Source organism: Hetaerina americana, unplaced genomic scaffold (genome assembly GCF_022747635.1).
Source record: "Hetaerina americana unplaced genomic scaffold, ioHetAmer1.1.p SCAF_5, whole genome shotgun sequence".
Lineage (NCBI taxonomy): Eukaryota > Metazoa > Arthropoda > Insecta > Odonata > Calopterygidae > Hetaerina > Hetaerina americana.
The window spans coordinates 54,130,736-54,146,946 of record NW_027287095.1 but is presented as its reverse complement, the minus strand read 5'-3'; the positions used below and the strand labels follow the sequence as shown (position 1 = coordinate 54,146,946).

Sequence of the window (16,211 nt, the reverse complement as noted above, 5' to 3'; positions counted from 1 at the left end):
AGAGGTCAGTCGGCATGTTCATTAAAAACCTTACTTGATTGGTGGACTCGTTATTTACTATTATACCTGAGATTGAATCGTCTCCTCTGCGTGCCCTAGCGTTATTCATAGTGTAGATGCAGATTTGGTTGACGGTGAAACTAATTTTCTCAATAAAACAGTATCTCCTACTCCTATGGTAACCATTATCATATAGTAAGACGGTTAGAATCGTACCAACAATTGGCAAAAGAAATCCAAAAGTAATTCGTCATTATCACGTTGCCCAAGCAACTGAAATTAAATTTTCCTCACCATCGCAATCACTTTGGAACATTCAAAATGTCCCCTCGGGTAAAGGCAATCATGGGGGCCAAGTAAATGGGTTCGCGACTTTGTAGAAGGCCAAGGTTGGAACAATTCGAAGGTCATTCACGCGAAACGGCTCAGTGAACTGAGTGCACGGCTGGCAAACCTGTCCATCGGGTTTAGCATTTCCTTCCCGGCAATCGCTACCTCGGTCAAGTAATAATAATGAGTTAAATTTAAGGAATGTTGGGAACATCAAGCGTGTCAGACATCGGATAGCCGGGGAAGGAGTGGTTTCGAGAATGAAATAACTCTTGACTTTTAATACGTAAAAATAAATAAAGAAGTCACGAGAACACCGAAACGTTAGGTATCTCATCTGCACGTTTCACTCTTATGTTTTGCTGTCTCTTTAAACCTCATCTGTGCTTCTCCGATGGCGTTCGACCGTTAGAGCTAAGTTTTTATTGTTTATATAAATATGTAAAAATTAAGAAGACACACAAGTCCTCCAACTTGAAAGTCGATTGGATTCTATCGCTTTTATTGGCTTCCCTGGACAAAGAAAGGAAATCTCCCGGTAAGGAGTTACATATGTTAAAAATTACCCAACATATCGGTGTAATGATAAGATACATGGAATTAATCACACAGGTGGCCATCCCACATGCGGGCCTACGGAGGGATAATGAGTTGGAGACAAGAGGAAGCTAACCGCCGAGTTTCACTAAGGAGCCTCTACTTTACTCTTTTAAGTTATTTTTTGCATAATTCGACATAATAGTTTAGGTATCATGCGTCATAAGTGAATTTTTTTCAGACAGAACGAATTATAGCAACCACACATTATATTAGTACGTAAAACTACAATTGGAATCAAGAGAATTTGATTGCCGAAACAAACTATTCAACTGTTTAGAAGTACGATCACACTTATTTGGAAATCTACATTTATACAATATACCGGCAAGCCGTCGCAAAGAAGTGTGGCAGACCATGAGCCAGAAATAGAGAACACGATAAAAATTTCCTTAATCACTGGATACATTGCTTTCCATCTTATTATTTCATGATTTTTCGATTTTGCATTCCATCATTCTTTCCGTTATCCTCTTGTTTTACCTATTATACATATATATATACGAAACGTAAAACAAATAGAATTAACACCCACTGAAATGCTACAGTACACACTGCGTGGTGTGCTTCACGTTTCAGTAATATGTTCTACCGTAATGTGTCCTTATTCATTGAGGTGTTGATAAGAAAATTGAATAATAATTAGAGGGTCGATTCCATGCCACATGGTACATAGCAGGGGCAAAGGATCCACCGGAGAAAGGTATAATTGATGAAATTCAAGGAATAGCGACCCAATTTGTCGAAAGTATCAGGAAAATAAAAATTATAGAGCTGACAGTAAAACTAGAACAACCCTCCATTGCGAGAAGATTGAAAAAACTGAGTTTTTACAAAGATTCAGTACATTCGACTTTACCTATTACGTTTATCAAAGACGGGTTAAGACCAAAACTATAACTGAAGATTAGGTCACCCGAATAAATTAACAAAAATTAAACAGTAGCAAAGATACCCTATTTAAACGTTCGGTTTGACCTACGAATGTCAGCTATCAAAACAAAACATACCATTACTAGTGACGATTTAAGAGCAAAGTACAGAGAGAATAAAGACCGTAGTCTGGAGCGCTTCGAAGGCATGCACGAGGAGAGCATATCCGGGAGGAGAATGCGATGGGACCAGACGTCGTCCGCGCGGTACTGAGAACATCTCCCGGCGGTCACCACGTGGGTGGGAGGGGGCGAGATGGCCGCGACCGGATCTCAGGAGCGAGAGATCCCTTGGCTGCGGCGTTGCCTTTCAGTGCTTTTCGCGCAAGATTTAGCCCTTATCAGTTTCTCCAGGCGTTTTTCTATTGTCTTCAGTTCTATGGCACTATTCCGGCGGTTCGCAGTATATCTGCGGCCCCGAGCTAGGGTAATGATTTCTCACGAACCACTTATCACCCCACTCTCCCTCCCGATCTCTCTCGTATTATAAATTCATTTTAACGTGCTCTTACTCATTCCGTTCTCATCCTTTTCCTGGCGCAAATATTTTTAATCAATTTTTATGCGATCATTTATAGAGTCATTCTTTGAGGAAGAGGAAACATGAGAAGTTTTCCCAGATGTACTCCAAAAAACCAAGCTTGAAAGTTCAGTTAATTCCACGTTGCTGATCTCTATCCATTTTACACACTCTTAATTTTGTGTTTCTTTTTAAATGATTAGAAGTGATTTAAATATGCATTGGTATCTCCTGCAATTATGACTAAGTTTTCTGAAAATCTTCATCGGAAAGAAATAAAAATCCACGATATTATAGCCAAATAAAGTGAGTGGGAAAATTAACGAAAATATATACTTTCTTTGGCTGACAATTTGATGTCGCTTTTCATGCACTAAATTTGCATCAACTATCATTGCTCTTTTTGTTACTAGAAGAGCTCGTCTCCTATGTGTGCATTGAAGTATATTACACTTAGTTCCCGTAGTGCATGTAACGGTAATTAAAATCATCTACATTATTTAAAATACTCATTGATATCGACGAATTAATCAAAACTTAATTCTGCTCCCGCACGCTCTTTGCGGAATCATCCCCCACCGCCCACCCTAGCCGTGCCTTGCCGGGTACCACTTGGAATGTAGTGTCTTCTGCGGCATGAACGTACGCAGCTTGCTCTTTCGTATTTGACCCCTGCTGTTACCTTGCGGTGCACCCCTCCGTGGGGTGGGCTCGGTCCGAGTTGGGGAAACACTGATCTAGCAGGATTTGAAAATATGTAAACGGCAACACTGTCCATACGTTAATAGGGCTGAGGGATGGGTGTGGCTCCGGCGATGACGGGCACCGGGGGGTAGAGGAGAGGATGGGGCGGGAATGGAAAGGCTTTTCGGGGCGTGGGCGGGAAGAGAAAGGGGAGCGGGGGAGGGTTGAACGCCGACGGGGGCCGGGGGGGGGACCCGAGAAAAGCGAAGGAGAGCGGACGGGAGTGATGGAAAATTCATCCGGAAAATTCGTGGCGATGCTGCCGACGAAAAAAAATTCAAATTTCGGGACTCATTACCCGATCCTGTCAGTTATATAGTTGATTTAATCTCCAAAGATTACACGGTAGCTACCGTGGAGCACCATATTTAATTATTGACCCACGGATGAAACTGATGAATAATTATATTCGTTTAAAGAAAATTGTCTGCATGAATCAACCAATACCGCGATATTATCATGAAATGACCACCGGGACAGAGAATTCGCAACTTAGAACCACCACCCCTGTCAAAAAATACTGAATTACCACTAAGCGAGGGCAACAATTATTGCGTGGTAGTAAATTCCCGTTTGAGGCGCTAAGAAGTTTTACCCTGCATGCATCGAAGACAAAGGTATGGGGATGGCAAAAAAGTACGGGAAATAATTAACGATACCTAAAACCTCAACGACGTATCAGTGTTTTGGAATATTTTATTGGTTTGAGAAAGGGGAAATAATTAAGAAGAACTGTAGAGGATAGAAACTCGATGTCAGCATTGATCTGCACAAGTAATGGGCAAAATGGAGAACAGAAGTTAATATCTATCTAACTGTAGTCGCAATCCACTAGACGCTTTCTTCACAAAACTCTATAGTCCTTATACATCAGAAAACACAGTACATCAACTTCTCCTGAAGGAATAATATTGCCCACATTATTTCTGTGATTCAATAAAAGATGGTCAGACACACCTTTTCAAACCGACTAATTACAATCGGTACTAGATTCACATGCCTACTAAGAAAATCACACCGGCGGCCATTGGCAAGCAATCTTCAAGTAAATATATATGGCAACGGATTCATTAAACTGGGCACATGCCAAGACAAAATCATGCCTGAAGAAAAACAGGGATTAAAATTCCGATCAAGGAGTATTAAAAAAACATAAAATAAACATATGATCGATAACGGTATTCTGCGGAAATCTTTCAGATGGCTGAGATTAAGATTGCAAGTCCCCAAGTGGGGAGGCTTAGTAGTAGTAGTTTTTGAGGGGAGGCGACCGACAACTAAGGTCATTTGCGCCATAGGGGATGGACAGGAAAGGATGAAGGGTAGAGAGAAACCCGGCGTCGGCATTAGCCTACTCTTTACGAAAGGCGCCAAGGGGTCCGCAGTTTAACGTCCCTCCCGACGGACGGCGTACTCACTCAAAGTGCCCTCCACAAAGCACCTCAAGTAGGGATCGAGATACCTCTGAAAAATATTCAACACCGCCGGGATTTGAACCCGCGCCCTCAGGATGGGAAGCCAGTACGTTAGCCCCCGCACCATCTCAATCCCCGGGGAGGCTTAGTGCTCTGAGTCAATAGCACCGTCTGACCCTTCTACATATATCGAACTCATTACATAATCATTTTTGAAAAACTTTTACAAACTCGTAGCATGAGATTGAGATGATAAAACTCTTAGAATATGCTGAGCATCCAGGTGTTTAATGTCACAAAGAATTAATACTACCGAGGGAAGGCATAGGAGGTTATTTTCTATAGGTCTTCTGTAAAAGATAAATTTTGCATCACTTGTTCCAAATAAGTACTCACTATCATACTAAGGTATTAAGAGGTCACAGCCTTCTAATGCCCAATTATTTCCATCAGCATCACTTATGCCTTTATTTGATACCCGCCAAAAAATTCAGTAGAGGGCAAAAATAAGCGTAGTCGACAATAGTCATTCCATTCGAGTTAACCTGGATAAAGTTTCTGGACTATCTCATTTACAATGTAGATTAGACCAAAACCCACGCAATATCACTCTCGAGAAATCTCAATGGGAAGAATATAAATTCATGAAGTTACTGGAGACGGTAGGTAATTGAAAAAACTAGTAAATCTCCTTGCGAGCCGTGGCACTCAGGTTGAGTTCTTAAGTTCATGAATTTTCCAAGTTGCTACGCTTTCCGAGAAAAATTCTCCAGAATGAAAATTTCAGCAAGGGCAGCATTTAAGAGAATTAATATGGCACAGCGGAGGGCTACCTAACAGAGCAATAACGACGTCACTATCCTCTGATACAGAATTAACAATTTGGAAGTTCCGGAAGCTCTTCGCTATGCATTGATTCAGTTGTAGATGCTGGATGCGGAAGATATTGAGAAACAGCCGTATGCTAAAGACGATTATAGACGGAAGAATGTTCACTAACCGAGATACAGGGACGAAAAGTTTTACGAATAGGTTGCATGTTGGACGGAATTAAGGACGGCAGGAAAGCATTTGGAATTACACAGTGGTTTATAGTAACGAAGGATGTTCGAGTAGGCATTTATTAAGTGTCATTGAAGGAGGAACTCAGAGTAGTGTAGCAATGCTTGGGATCATCGAAAGCACACCTCAAATCTAAATTCGATGCTGTACTTTTAAGGAGCCTGCCTACAAATCAGGGTACTTCAACATATTCCTACGGTATCCCGATGGTTTCCCTTACTTTTCCATTATTATATTATTCAAGCTCTAAAGTTTCAACTAAATTAATAGGCGGAAAAGAAAAAATCCAAAATTCCGGCAAGGACCTTTTGTGTGTTTTCACCCTGGGTAGTCTCTGGGGACGATTGTCCACTAAACAACTGCAGGAAGTGTGAAGGAGAACTACGCGTACAGCAACATCGTCAGGTACCACAAGAGAGTGAATCGTGTTGCAAACTTGTTTTTTCACTGGCGCGGAAATAAAATCCCCGTAAGCAATCAATGAGAGTGGATTTGGTGGATATTTACGCGAGTGGATACATGTTTGCATTATTTGACCTCAGGAGCGGGATGTAGTCTACCGGAAACTGCTGCGCAACCCCCTCAAATCGTTTCCCACTTTCGGAGTAAATATTATTCCTTCCATTGGAGATTTTCTTGCCACCTATTACGAGATTTTTCTCAGTTTTCCCACGCATCCCGGTCGAGAAGCCACTCGTGAAAGCAGACTCGAGTAAGAAGCGACTCGAATGAGTCTCGTGCACCGGGACCATTGTGGAAGAAGGGCTCACACAGCAGTCCAGTTGGCAAAATCCTTGCTCCTCCCCACTCCTTCCTTCGAAAACGCCAGAATCCTGGCTACGTGTCCGTGGCAAGGACCGACAAGTGAGGACGGAGAGAGACGGAGGGAAAGAGAAAGGATGTGGCGGAGAGAGGGCGTGCCGAAGGAACGGCGGCGTGGCGGGGGGGGGAGGATTTAGCGTGTGGGCCAAGACGGGAGGGCGTGCTCACCTTTGAGATGCTCCGGGGCATCTCCGGCTCCTCTCATGAGGTCGTTCAGGTAGTGCTCCAGGCTCCTCATGTTGTCGAGTGGGCTGGTCCCGTTGGCGTTACCCATGGTCCTCTCCTGCAACGTCAAAGAGAAGAGGATGGAAGTTAGTGACAGCGACGGCATGACGGACACCTGATTTTGTGGTAGAAGTTTGAAATGTTGCCGGGGAGGGTTTTTGAAGGCATGGCAAAATTTACAGGACACCTTTCATTTCCTTTTTTTTTACCGGAAACTTGTTTTATGAATTTAAATACTCACAGGCTTCCCCAACGACATGTTTAGACGGAAAATTAAAAGACGGGGATAAAAACTAACAGTGATATTATTTCGCAATACTGAAGAGTTATCGCACAAAATAGGAGGGATTAGAGAATGACTAAAGACGAAGTTTTAAATGTGATGGGAGAATAGAGGAGGTTGCTGGGTAAAATCTGAAGAAGGAAACGAAGAGGTTGGAGAAAACATTGAAATGGAGAGAGATTTTACATCAAAATCTGAAAGAAAACGCCCAAAGAAGTACATAAGAGGAGCCAAGAGAACATGAAAACAAGATCGACTACGAGGCTAGATACATTTTTCTAAAGTACAAAATAAAACAAATCACGAAGTGTAAAGTAAAAAACAACAATCACGAAATGAATCCATAGGATGCTTATATGTATTTTCATCCGAAGGATAGGAGTGAATCATGAACGATGTCGACTTCTTGAAAAACGGTGACAGCGCAATTCATTTTCTTTAAAATACCAATCACTCTTTTCTCGTCTGCAGCACAGCGGCACCAGAATAAATCTTTTTGGAAGATTTAGGGCAGTATATTTTATTGTATTTCTTTAATGAAAACCATTTTAAGAAGCGGCATCGCAAGTAATACTATAAAATTATTCCATTATTAATATTTCTACTTTCTCCACGGTATTACGGCTTAAATGGAAGCAAATAATGCACTGCATTCAATAGAGGTTAACATCTTATGAAATCACTATGGTCCCGTTTCTCAAGGATGTAAGTAACTATGAAAAACGTAATGGTAATCTCAAAGCAACAATTTCAGGGTGTAAAAATCATTCGCCTTGACTGGGATCCCAGTCAAGGCGAATGATTTTTACACACTGAAATTGTTGCATTGAAATGCATATTAGCGGATGACTCCGTTAAAAGTTACTGTTGCGGCATCTCCCGCAGTTTCTTTGGAATTTGCTAATGGTAATCAATGGAGTTAAAAGGATTCAAAATTTTCGAGTTTATCATAGGGTATAACTGTAAAACTACATTACATTGGCAGGTGACACTGGAGGAGGGATTCAAGGGGAATAAACCGTGGAACCTTCACTCATGTGAAACCACTTCCTCCCAACATTCGATTAACGATCACAACACTGGAACACAAAACGCGAGACCATTTGATCTACTCGAGAATAAAATAGCATAATCTTCCAAATCCATGACCAAATATCCAAATTTCTCATGAGTTCAAATCTTTCAGACCCATTTAAACACCTCTCTACAATGTCGCTGATATGCTAGGGATGGCATTTAAATATAAATATATCGGAAAACGCATCAATATTTTATATTTCACTTGAAATGACTTCGAAAAGAAAAAAAGATTGCGCTTACGACACTATTTGGAGGACTTGTAAATTGACCGCCACTGACCACGCAGTGGTAGGGGCGTCAAGTAAGGGGCACTCAGGGGGTGGGGACGAAACCTGGAAACAATAAGGTCCGAGGAGACGTATCATTATTTGTGAATTATGACGGCATCGATCAAATCCTTCTCGGAGCAGAACGCACACCCGAAATTTACTGCGGGTTTTGCGGGATTTGGCCAGGCAACTCTCCCACTGAAATCGAGCATGAAAACTGCACGGAGTTGCCAGCGTCGGAGGAAGAATAATCGTTTATGGTTACCGCGCATCCTAAAAAAAAACAATACGGTAACTTCCGAGACGGTGGCGAGGGTTTTTTGCCGCTCGATAACGACGGCTATGACGCAGAAAAAACAATGACCCAATACAGGCGGAGAGAAGGGATACCGCGAGTTCCCAAGCTTTGGAGACCTTTCCCTGGGATCACAATATGCCACGCGACAAGAGCTAATTTAAATGTCAACGCCGTGAAATACAACCTCCGCTCCATCAAAACACAGGAGGTGAAATGGTCTGCCATTTTTTTCCCTACCTCCTCTCACAGCCACGGCAGAAAAATATACTGTTACATACACATCGGTGGCAGCAAGCTAGGCGGAATTGCGAAGCCGCAAAAAAAACGGCTGCTGGACCACATTCCTCGCGGGTCCTCCGAAATCCCTATCTCAACAAAAACAAGACACAATTACACTAAATAAAGGATGGTTTCCATATATATATATATATATATATATATATATATATATATATATATATATATATATATATATATATTATATGGGCGAGGGGTTTATTGGAAGAAATCCTAAGGAGGTAGGAAAAATGGTGAACAGGGTATTGATCGGTAGTGGGATGTTGAAGACATTAGTAGAGGGGAGATAATTAGGCAAACGAGGATAGGGCAGGAACAAAATAGGGATGTTGGACGGGATAAAGAGAGGAAGGAAGTACACAAATGAAGAAGGACTTGATGTAAGTAGAGCAGGTTGCTGGGTTGTGTTTTTTTAGGTGGCACAAAATATTTATTTGGCAGTTGTGTCCATCCAAAACCTACGTTAACCGGTAGATTACTTAATCATATACATGTTATCCAAAAAAGAAGGAGCTTCCATTAAAAAAACAAGACTCCAATAGCTGGATTATATTTTTTGGGGATAATTTGGAAATTTTAAGCTTTCAAATAATCATTCTGTCCGATTTTGCAATTTAAAATTGAATTAAATCTCTAAAATTAGGGGCTATTGAATGTAATTGTGGGAATGCTACTGAAACAGTTTACAACTAAAGGTATCAAGTGCCTTTCAGACGGATACTACAAAATTAATTTTTTTTCTTTTAACAGGAAGATATATATGTATTTATTTGCCGTGAAAACCGAGGGCTATGGTAATCAATCCGAAAGTTGGTTTGATACGAGGGTAGAGCTCACCTCAAGCTAAGCCCTACGATACGTAAGGTTCAAACTAAGCCCTACGATACGTAAGGTTTAATACGAGGTGAGTTCACTACAACATTGGGCGAACAGTTTCTATCCGAATCCTGCCAGCTGCTTCCAAGGAAGATTTCATTCCTTCAATATCAAATATTTATTGTGAAGGTGGAGATGTTTGTAGGCTTCAGCCGGATTTAAATCCTGAACGAGAAATGGGAAACCTGAACGAGGTCCTGCGGTCGGTACCCAAACGCCCTACCCACTGGTCTGCCACGAACCCATTACATGAGATTTTAAATACGCGAAATACTATTTTTTTAACCACCATTTAACTGGCGCTAAATAAACGTTTTTCGAGTATTATATTTTCATCTGCCTTTTTTACATGGACTGGAATTTTACTGGCTCATTAAAATATTTTTAACGGTTCGATGTGGTCGACGGAATTTTATGCTTTCAAAATAGAAGATGATAAAATACACAATTCTCTTCGTCCATCTTGAACGACATGAGTCTCTGGATTCCCGATACGCAGGCTTTTAATTTTCCTAGAGTCTGAACCACCCAATTCTACACCCGACACCATCGAGTCGCACCCGCGAGCTTTTTGTCGAGTGTTCAGGAGGACACTCACCTGGCCCATCTGATCAGCGAGCAGAAGATGTGAAAAAGCGAATCTCTCAAAGTTTCATTCGGACGAAGGGAAACCAAACATCGAGAATCCATTGGGCGCGATAAAATATAACAGATCACGCGCCCATGAAGTGTAAGTATTTGGACTCCCGCGGCAAGGTTGCCTTATAGTAGTCCTTATGAGTGCGCTTCCCGAAGCGAGCGAGTAATGGAGGCGTGGAGATAGGAGGCTGGAGAGAATCGAGTGGCCGGGAGTGGAGCTAATGAGGCGAGTGCATAGCTAGGAGGGGCGGATTGCGGGGGGGGGCGGTCTCAGAAGTGCCCAGAGAGGCGTAGGGTGGAGTAGCGGATACCACTCCGAGCCGTGCGATTGATTTTTTTTATCGAATGGGTTCGGAGGAAATTTTGATCGGATTTTTTTTGGAGGCGTTAAAAGCCTATTCCGAATCCCGTCATATTTTAGTAGACTGGATCATAAATATGGGACTGGAGAGGCAGCGGAGACTGCAAAGAACGGGCAGGCTGAAAATGTCATTTTACCCGCGAACGATAGGAAACCATAGACTAAAATAAGACTCATCGAAGTCATATTGGGGAATCATTTGCCAGCTAATGTAGCCTCGTTAGTGACCACTTTTGCATGTGATTCTAGAGAGTTTTATTTTAATATTCAATATTATTAATATCATAAATAAATATACTGCAGTGTCCTTAAAGACTTTGGTAATTTAATTTTTCTTATTTTGGATTATATGGTTTCCAGACTAGTTCTCAACAATTTGGTAACATCTATTGTGGAAACTACATTGCTGGTGTGACGCTTTCCTTACCCCACACCTTTACGATAGATTACGGGCAGTCACGTCGGTTTACACGGCTCGATTTGACGTTTTTTATCTGTTAAGCCGTGAAATTTCGGACTAATTTTGGACGCGTCCCTCCGAATGCAATCGTACCTACTCGGAGCTGATACCTCGAGGATATGATTTCCTATTTCTTAACAAGAGGTGAACTCGGGATGCTTATTGATTCCAAAGAGCCGCCGGTGGGCAAAAATTCTAAAATAAGATGCACGACAAGTAACATATTTTATTTTTTAAGATACAATTTGGGAATAATCCCAAAAATTACATTACAGCCCGTGAGGGACTCAGAATCTGGGACTCAGAATCACCGGACCTCGACAGTACGGGGTTCCGACGAAACAGTCTCGAAGAATCTATACTTTTGCGCAAATGCGTCGAAATTGACGAAAGCAATGACGTCAATCATCAGAGGCACACCGAATTCGATTCAAAGCTAATCGATTTCCATCCACTCGAATGCTAAACGACTCAGCATGGAACGTGGGTTGTACCTATACGTTCGAAACTATCATCAACATAATTAAGTCGGCAGCAACGCTTGAAGAGGCTGAATCAATCTTGAAAGATTGATGAATCATTAATAATACAAGAAATGATCAAATCATATATTAAACAAAAAGCTATTTTGACGATGTCGAGCTCACTAGGAAAGCGACTAGGACAGCGGGTATTCGATCCAAGTATCGAGTCAGGCCGCGGTCAATAGTGATCTGGTATAGGAGTGGGTACGATACACGCATTAGTCGAACTTCGAAATAGATTCCTAAACGCGGCAACTCCTAAATGTAACAGCACCTTCACCATTTGACATTATTAAGGATCGACGAATTCGAGTCCCTGAATAAGCAGTCAATTGTCATATCGACATGCCTAATTATCGAATATTGAACAAATAAGTCAATTCGATGTCAAGGAGTTTGTCGATTCTCACTAACCCTGGGCTTAATGTAACTCGGATAGTTTCATCACTTCCCCCTGGTTTTCTCTAAACATTGACACATTTTTAAGACTGAAAAGCTCGTTTCCGAAAAATTTGCTTCGTCGGATATGGTGTGTTTTAACTTCGCCATTCCCAACAAAATGCCCGAATCCATGAAGACTATCAGTAGACTTTGGGGTCGGACGTTATCTGTTTGGATAAGACGTTAACTGCCCAGTCCCCTAAATGGATTATCGAACACACGGTCGCAGTAGGGGAACAAATGAATGCCCCATGAAACAGAAGGGCATAAATTATGCTCTGCCTCGCACGAAAGGCATTATACATTAATGCATTTCCCAAAAAATTCAAACGAGCAAAAGTTAATATTTTCAAGTCAAATGATTTGTAGTTGGATAAAGATATTTCTGGTCTTAATAAAAATCCCCATAAGACTTTTTACTTTTGAAGTCGTAACTTTGTTTATAATAACGAATTAGGGGTAAAAACTAACAAGGCTCAATTCACTATTTTAATTACGTTCGTATGTCCTGTGTGTAATTACCATTTGCAGCTAAGAGTACGTCGCAAGGAAATTGTAATATAACCAACAATATTATTTGATTTTTTACAACAAGAACGATACATTTCCATGAAAACATCGTATTCCTTAAAAGAGTTACAAATGTTTTGTACCATTAGTAAGTTGTGGACAACATTGAGTCAATGACAGTCGGTAGAACAACCTATACCAATCCCTGGTAAAGGCGGTAAAAGTTATATATATTTTCTAACATAGTTTTTTATTAAATTTGTCTTTTTTCTCGTGATAGAAAGAACTTGCTCCATCATAACGATAAACGAAGCAAGCGACAAAAGTGATTCATATTTTAAATACGATACCGCGTAAAGCTCTAAAAGGTTTTCAAGAAACACTATTTCCCATGTTGCGCAAGTATTTCCATTCTACACGAACCATTTGAATGACAGCATAAAACTCTTGGATTGCCAACAGTGCTTCCTCCTATGTGAACGTCATGCTTATGTTTGAATAATCGACGTACGCTACAGTCAACAACAAAATAACAGCTCAGTGAACAATATGAGAGGCGTCCTGGAAATAAAACCTAGCACAAAGTCTGAAAACCGAAACAGGACGTGAATTACCTACCTTTTTAGGTTAAACTGAGAACTCAATCGACAATTATTGATGCATCCGGTTTCGGAACGACTTTTGCCTACTTCCTCGGTGCAATGCTGAATCATTTGGGGCCACCAGCCTGTAGAACTCGCGACCGTGGAAGCATGAGGATACGAACACGCCGAGACAAGAGCAATGAAACAGTCGAGCTTAAACAACGCACGAGGATACTGTTACATTTACAACAAAGGCGTGGTTCCGCTTAACTGTTACCATCGCCCACTTTTTCCATTTATATTTTTATCTTCCTTTTTTGGCGATCAACGCGCGAGACCAATGGATCCCCGGCGATAAACCATCAAGCCGCCGTGCATCGGGGACTCGTTAAGCGAGAGAAAGGCGTACGCTTAGGCGAGAGAGAGCATAGGTACGCTTTCGCGAATCTCGTCGATTGAAAAAAATAAATAAAAAGCAGGGAACACATTTTCCTCTTCTGTGACACCTGAGAGGCATCGAGTGGGAACACTCGCGCCCGGGGAGCGTGAAAACTGCATCACGTCCCGAGAGCACCGAACTCCAACGAACCCGCGTCGAGGATTTGAGGACGTGACTGCAGAGTATCACGCAAGTGACGAGCGCAGAGGGAAAATGTGGGGTATAACCGTCGTGGGGATCTACGTCTTCAAATTTGACAATTTAATATCCTGGGTATGTACGCGACGGGCGTGTGGCGGGGAGTGCTGAGACACCAGTCCTAATAATTGTGGAATAAACTGTAAGGGGTGGATTTGTTACAATTCGTAATTTTTTCGTGCACCTATCAATAGGAAGGCTTCTTCTTCTGGGTGTTTACCTCGAGGTTGCTACAACAAGCAACCCATGCGACGGAACTCTCGGAAGAAGAATGAAGCTTAGCCCAACTACAAGTCACGGAAATCTGAATAATAATATAATTCTTTATGTTGCGACTATGCAATCGAATAATGGATCCCTGAATCCATCGTTTCCATTTTCAACAATATGGTATATCTCCCAAGGAGATGTTTCAATAGAACTGCTCCTTCTAGTCATTTATATCACGTACTAAAATTTGCTTCTAAAATTTGCAGGTTTTTCCTCTCATTTAACCGCATGGACATCAATTTCCCTTTTTCCTCTCCCTATCTTCCCATCGATCTTTCCTTATATGATGATCTGCGTGCAGCCTCACCTTATCAGCCGTCCCATCCGGTTGGTCTTCCTCCTCGTAATACTTTAAACACATCTCATTCCTCTCTAATCCTTGCCATTGGACAGTACACCACTAATTTTGTCGTAACTGCTGGATCTTCCGATGCATAGCGCAGACAAGATCGTTTGATGTTTAAAATCTCACGAGTGAAAGCATTGCTTTAAATTCATTTCACCGCTTACTCTTCCACATTTCGAGTGATATCAGTTCGAGCAGCAATTGTGGGATGTTTTCTTGGTGATCTCTCATGACCAGTCTCTCGAATAAGGGACCTCTTCTCTGTGCGTGTTCGATTCTCAAATCACTCAATAACGATTGCAGGGGTGGGGTTCCGCACCCCTAGAACTGGCGTAAGTTGCGTGCGTAGTGTTTGCACTGCAGACATATTTGTTTTTATTATTTCCCTGAGGGAAAGTGTAGAAGCCTCTCCCATAATATCAAAAGGCGAAACCCAGTAACCTCTACGTCCTACTGCTCGTAGCGAGCGAGCAACCGTTGCGGGCTCCGTTCGCTCGTTTTCCACCGTTTGAAAACTGCAAATTGCATCCCGACGGCATCTTGTGCTCCCATTTTACATAATGTTTCTCGGCGAGGAGGAAGTGAAAACATACATTTTAGTTACTTCGCCGTCGAAACACTGCTGTTCATATCATTATGATAACAATGCAGTATAATGTAGTTTTTAGAAAATTTGTAATATCCACTTACTCGCAGCCGTTTCGCAGAAGTGTTTGCGTAACCGAAACATTCCACGAAAGAGTGAATTCCCCTTTCGGTAGATCTACGTTTTTCTTTTAGAGATTTAAAATTCTATTCTTTCATTTTTCAAATTCATCTGAGGCTGAAAATCATTTTAAAGCTCGTCCTTCATATTCACAGGGTATTGCGAAATAACATTACCTCCGACTGTAAGATGAATATTGAAACCGTTTAAATAGGAAAAACTGTAATATTATTTGATACATCTTGAGTCCGTAATCATCTTCATTATATTTTCTGGGTGCAAATGGCCGAAGATGTCGTTCAATTATTGTAGAGGGTGCTGGGCGCAGGCCAATTGCATTGCCATACTGACGCACACCGTCATCGTCCGTACATTTATTTTTAATAGGGGCCGATAATGGTAGCGAAGTACAGTGCAGACCATCTTGCCCTGCTTCCTGGGCGAAGAGCAAAGCAGTCCTTGGGCGTGCAATCCCTTCCGGAGTTGAAAGGGGGGAGCTGCCGTGAGCCCTCGTGTCCCGTGGGAGTGCATCAAACGCGCGGGACGCTATCGCGGAGAATTATCGGGTGGAATGGGGGGACCCACGCCCAATAATGACGTCGGGAAACCGTGTCCACCCGTGACACATGCGATAATTGAGAGGGGATGAGGTTGGTGGGTGGGGTTGAGGGGAAGATATTTTCTTGCCGAAACCCTTTTTTTTTTCTTATTCCATTTTTCACGTCGGAGCACCGGCAACAAAGAAAGCAGGAAGTCAGTGGCATGCGAACGCCGATGGCCGGATGTGAGCCATCATGGCTACGATAACACATATTTCAGCCGTCGTGACCCAAAGCGCACTCTAAATGCTTTGCGGCAGGATTAGAATGGAGTATAGTGGAAGTTTTAACTTGAGGCGACACTGCTAATCTGAGAGCCTAATATTATAAATCCAGCAATCTGGGATTCCCACATCGAATGCATTGGCATGAGCAGGGTAATAC

At 42.0% G+C, this 16,211-nt stretch overlaps 1 protein-coding gene across 2 annotated transcripts in view; it reads right to left on the bottom strand.

Annotated features, from left to right (window-relative positions):
- orb2 (cytoplasmic polyadenylation element-binding protein orb2) overlaps window positions 1-16,211 on the bottom strand; it is a 513,070-nt gene that overhangs the window by 247,922 nt on the left and 248,937 nt on the right. For both annotated transcript variants that reach the window (XM_071592298.1, XM_071592299.1), the window contains exon 2: window positions 6,591-6,705. In XM_071592298.1, coding sequence (XP_071448399.1) covers window positions 6,591-6,705 — 115 coding nt within the window. The remainder of the gene's footprint in view (window positions 1-6,590; window positions 6,706-16,211) is intronic.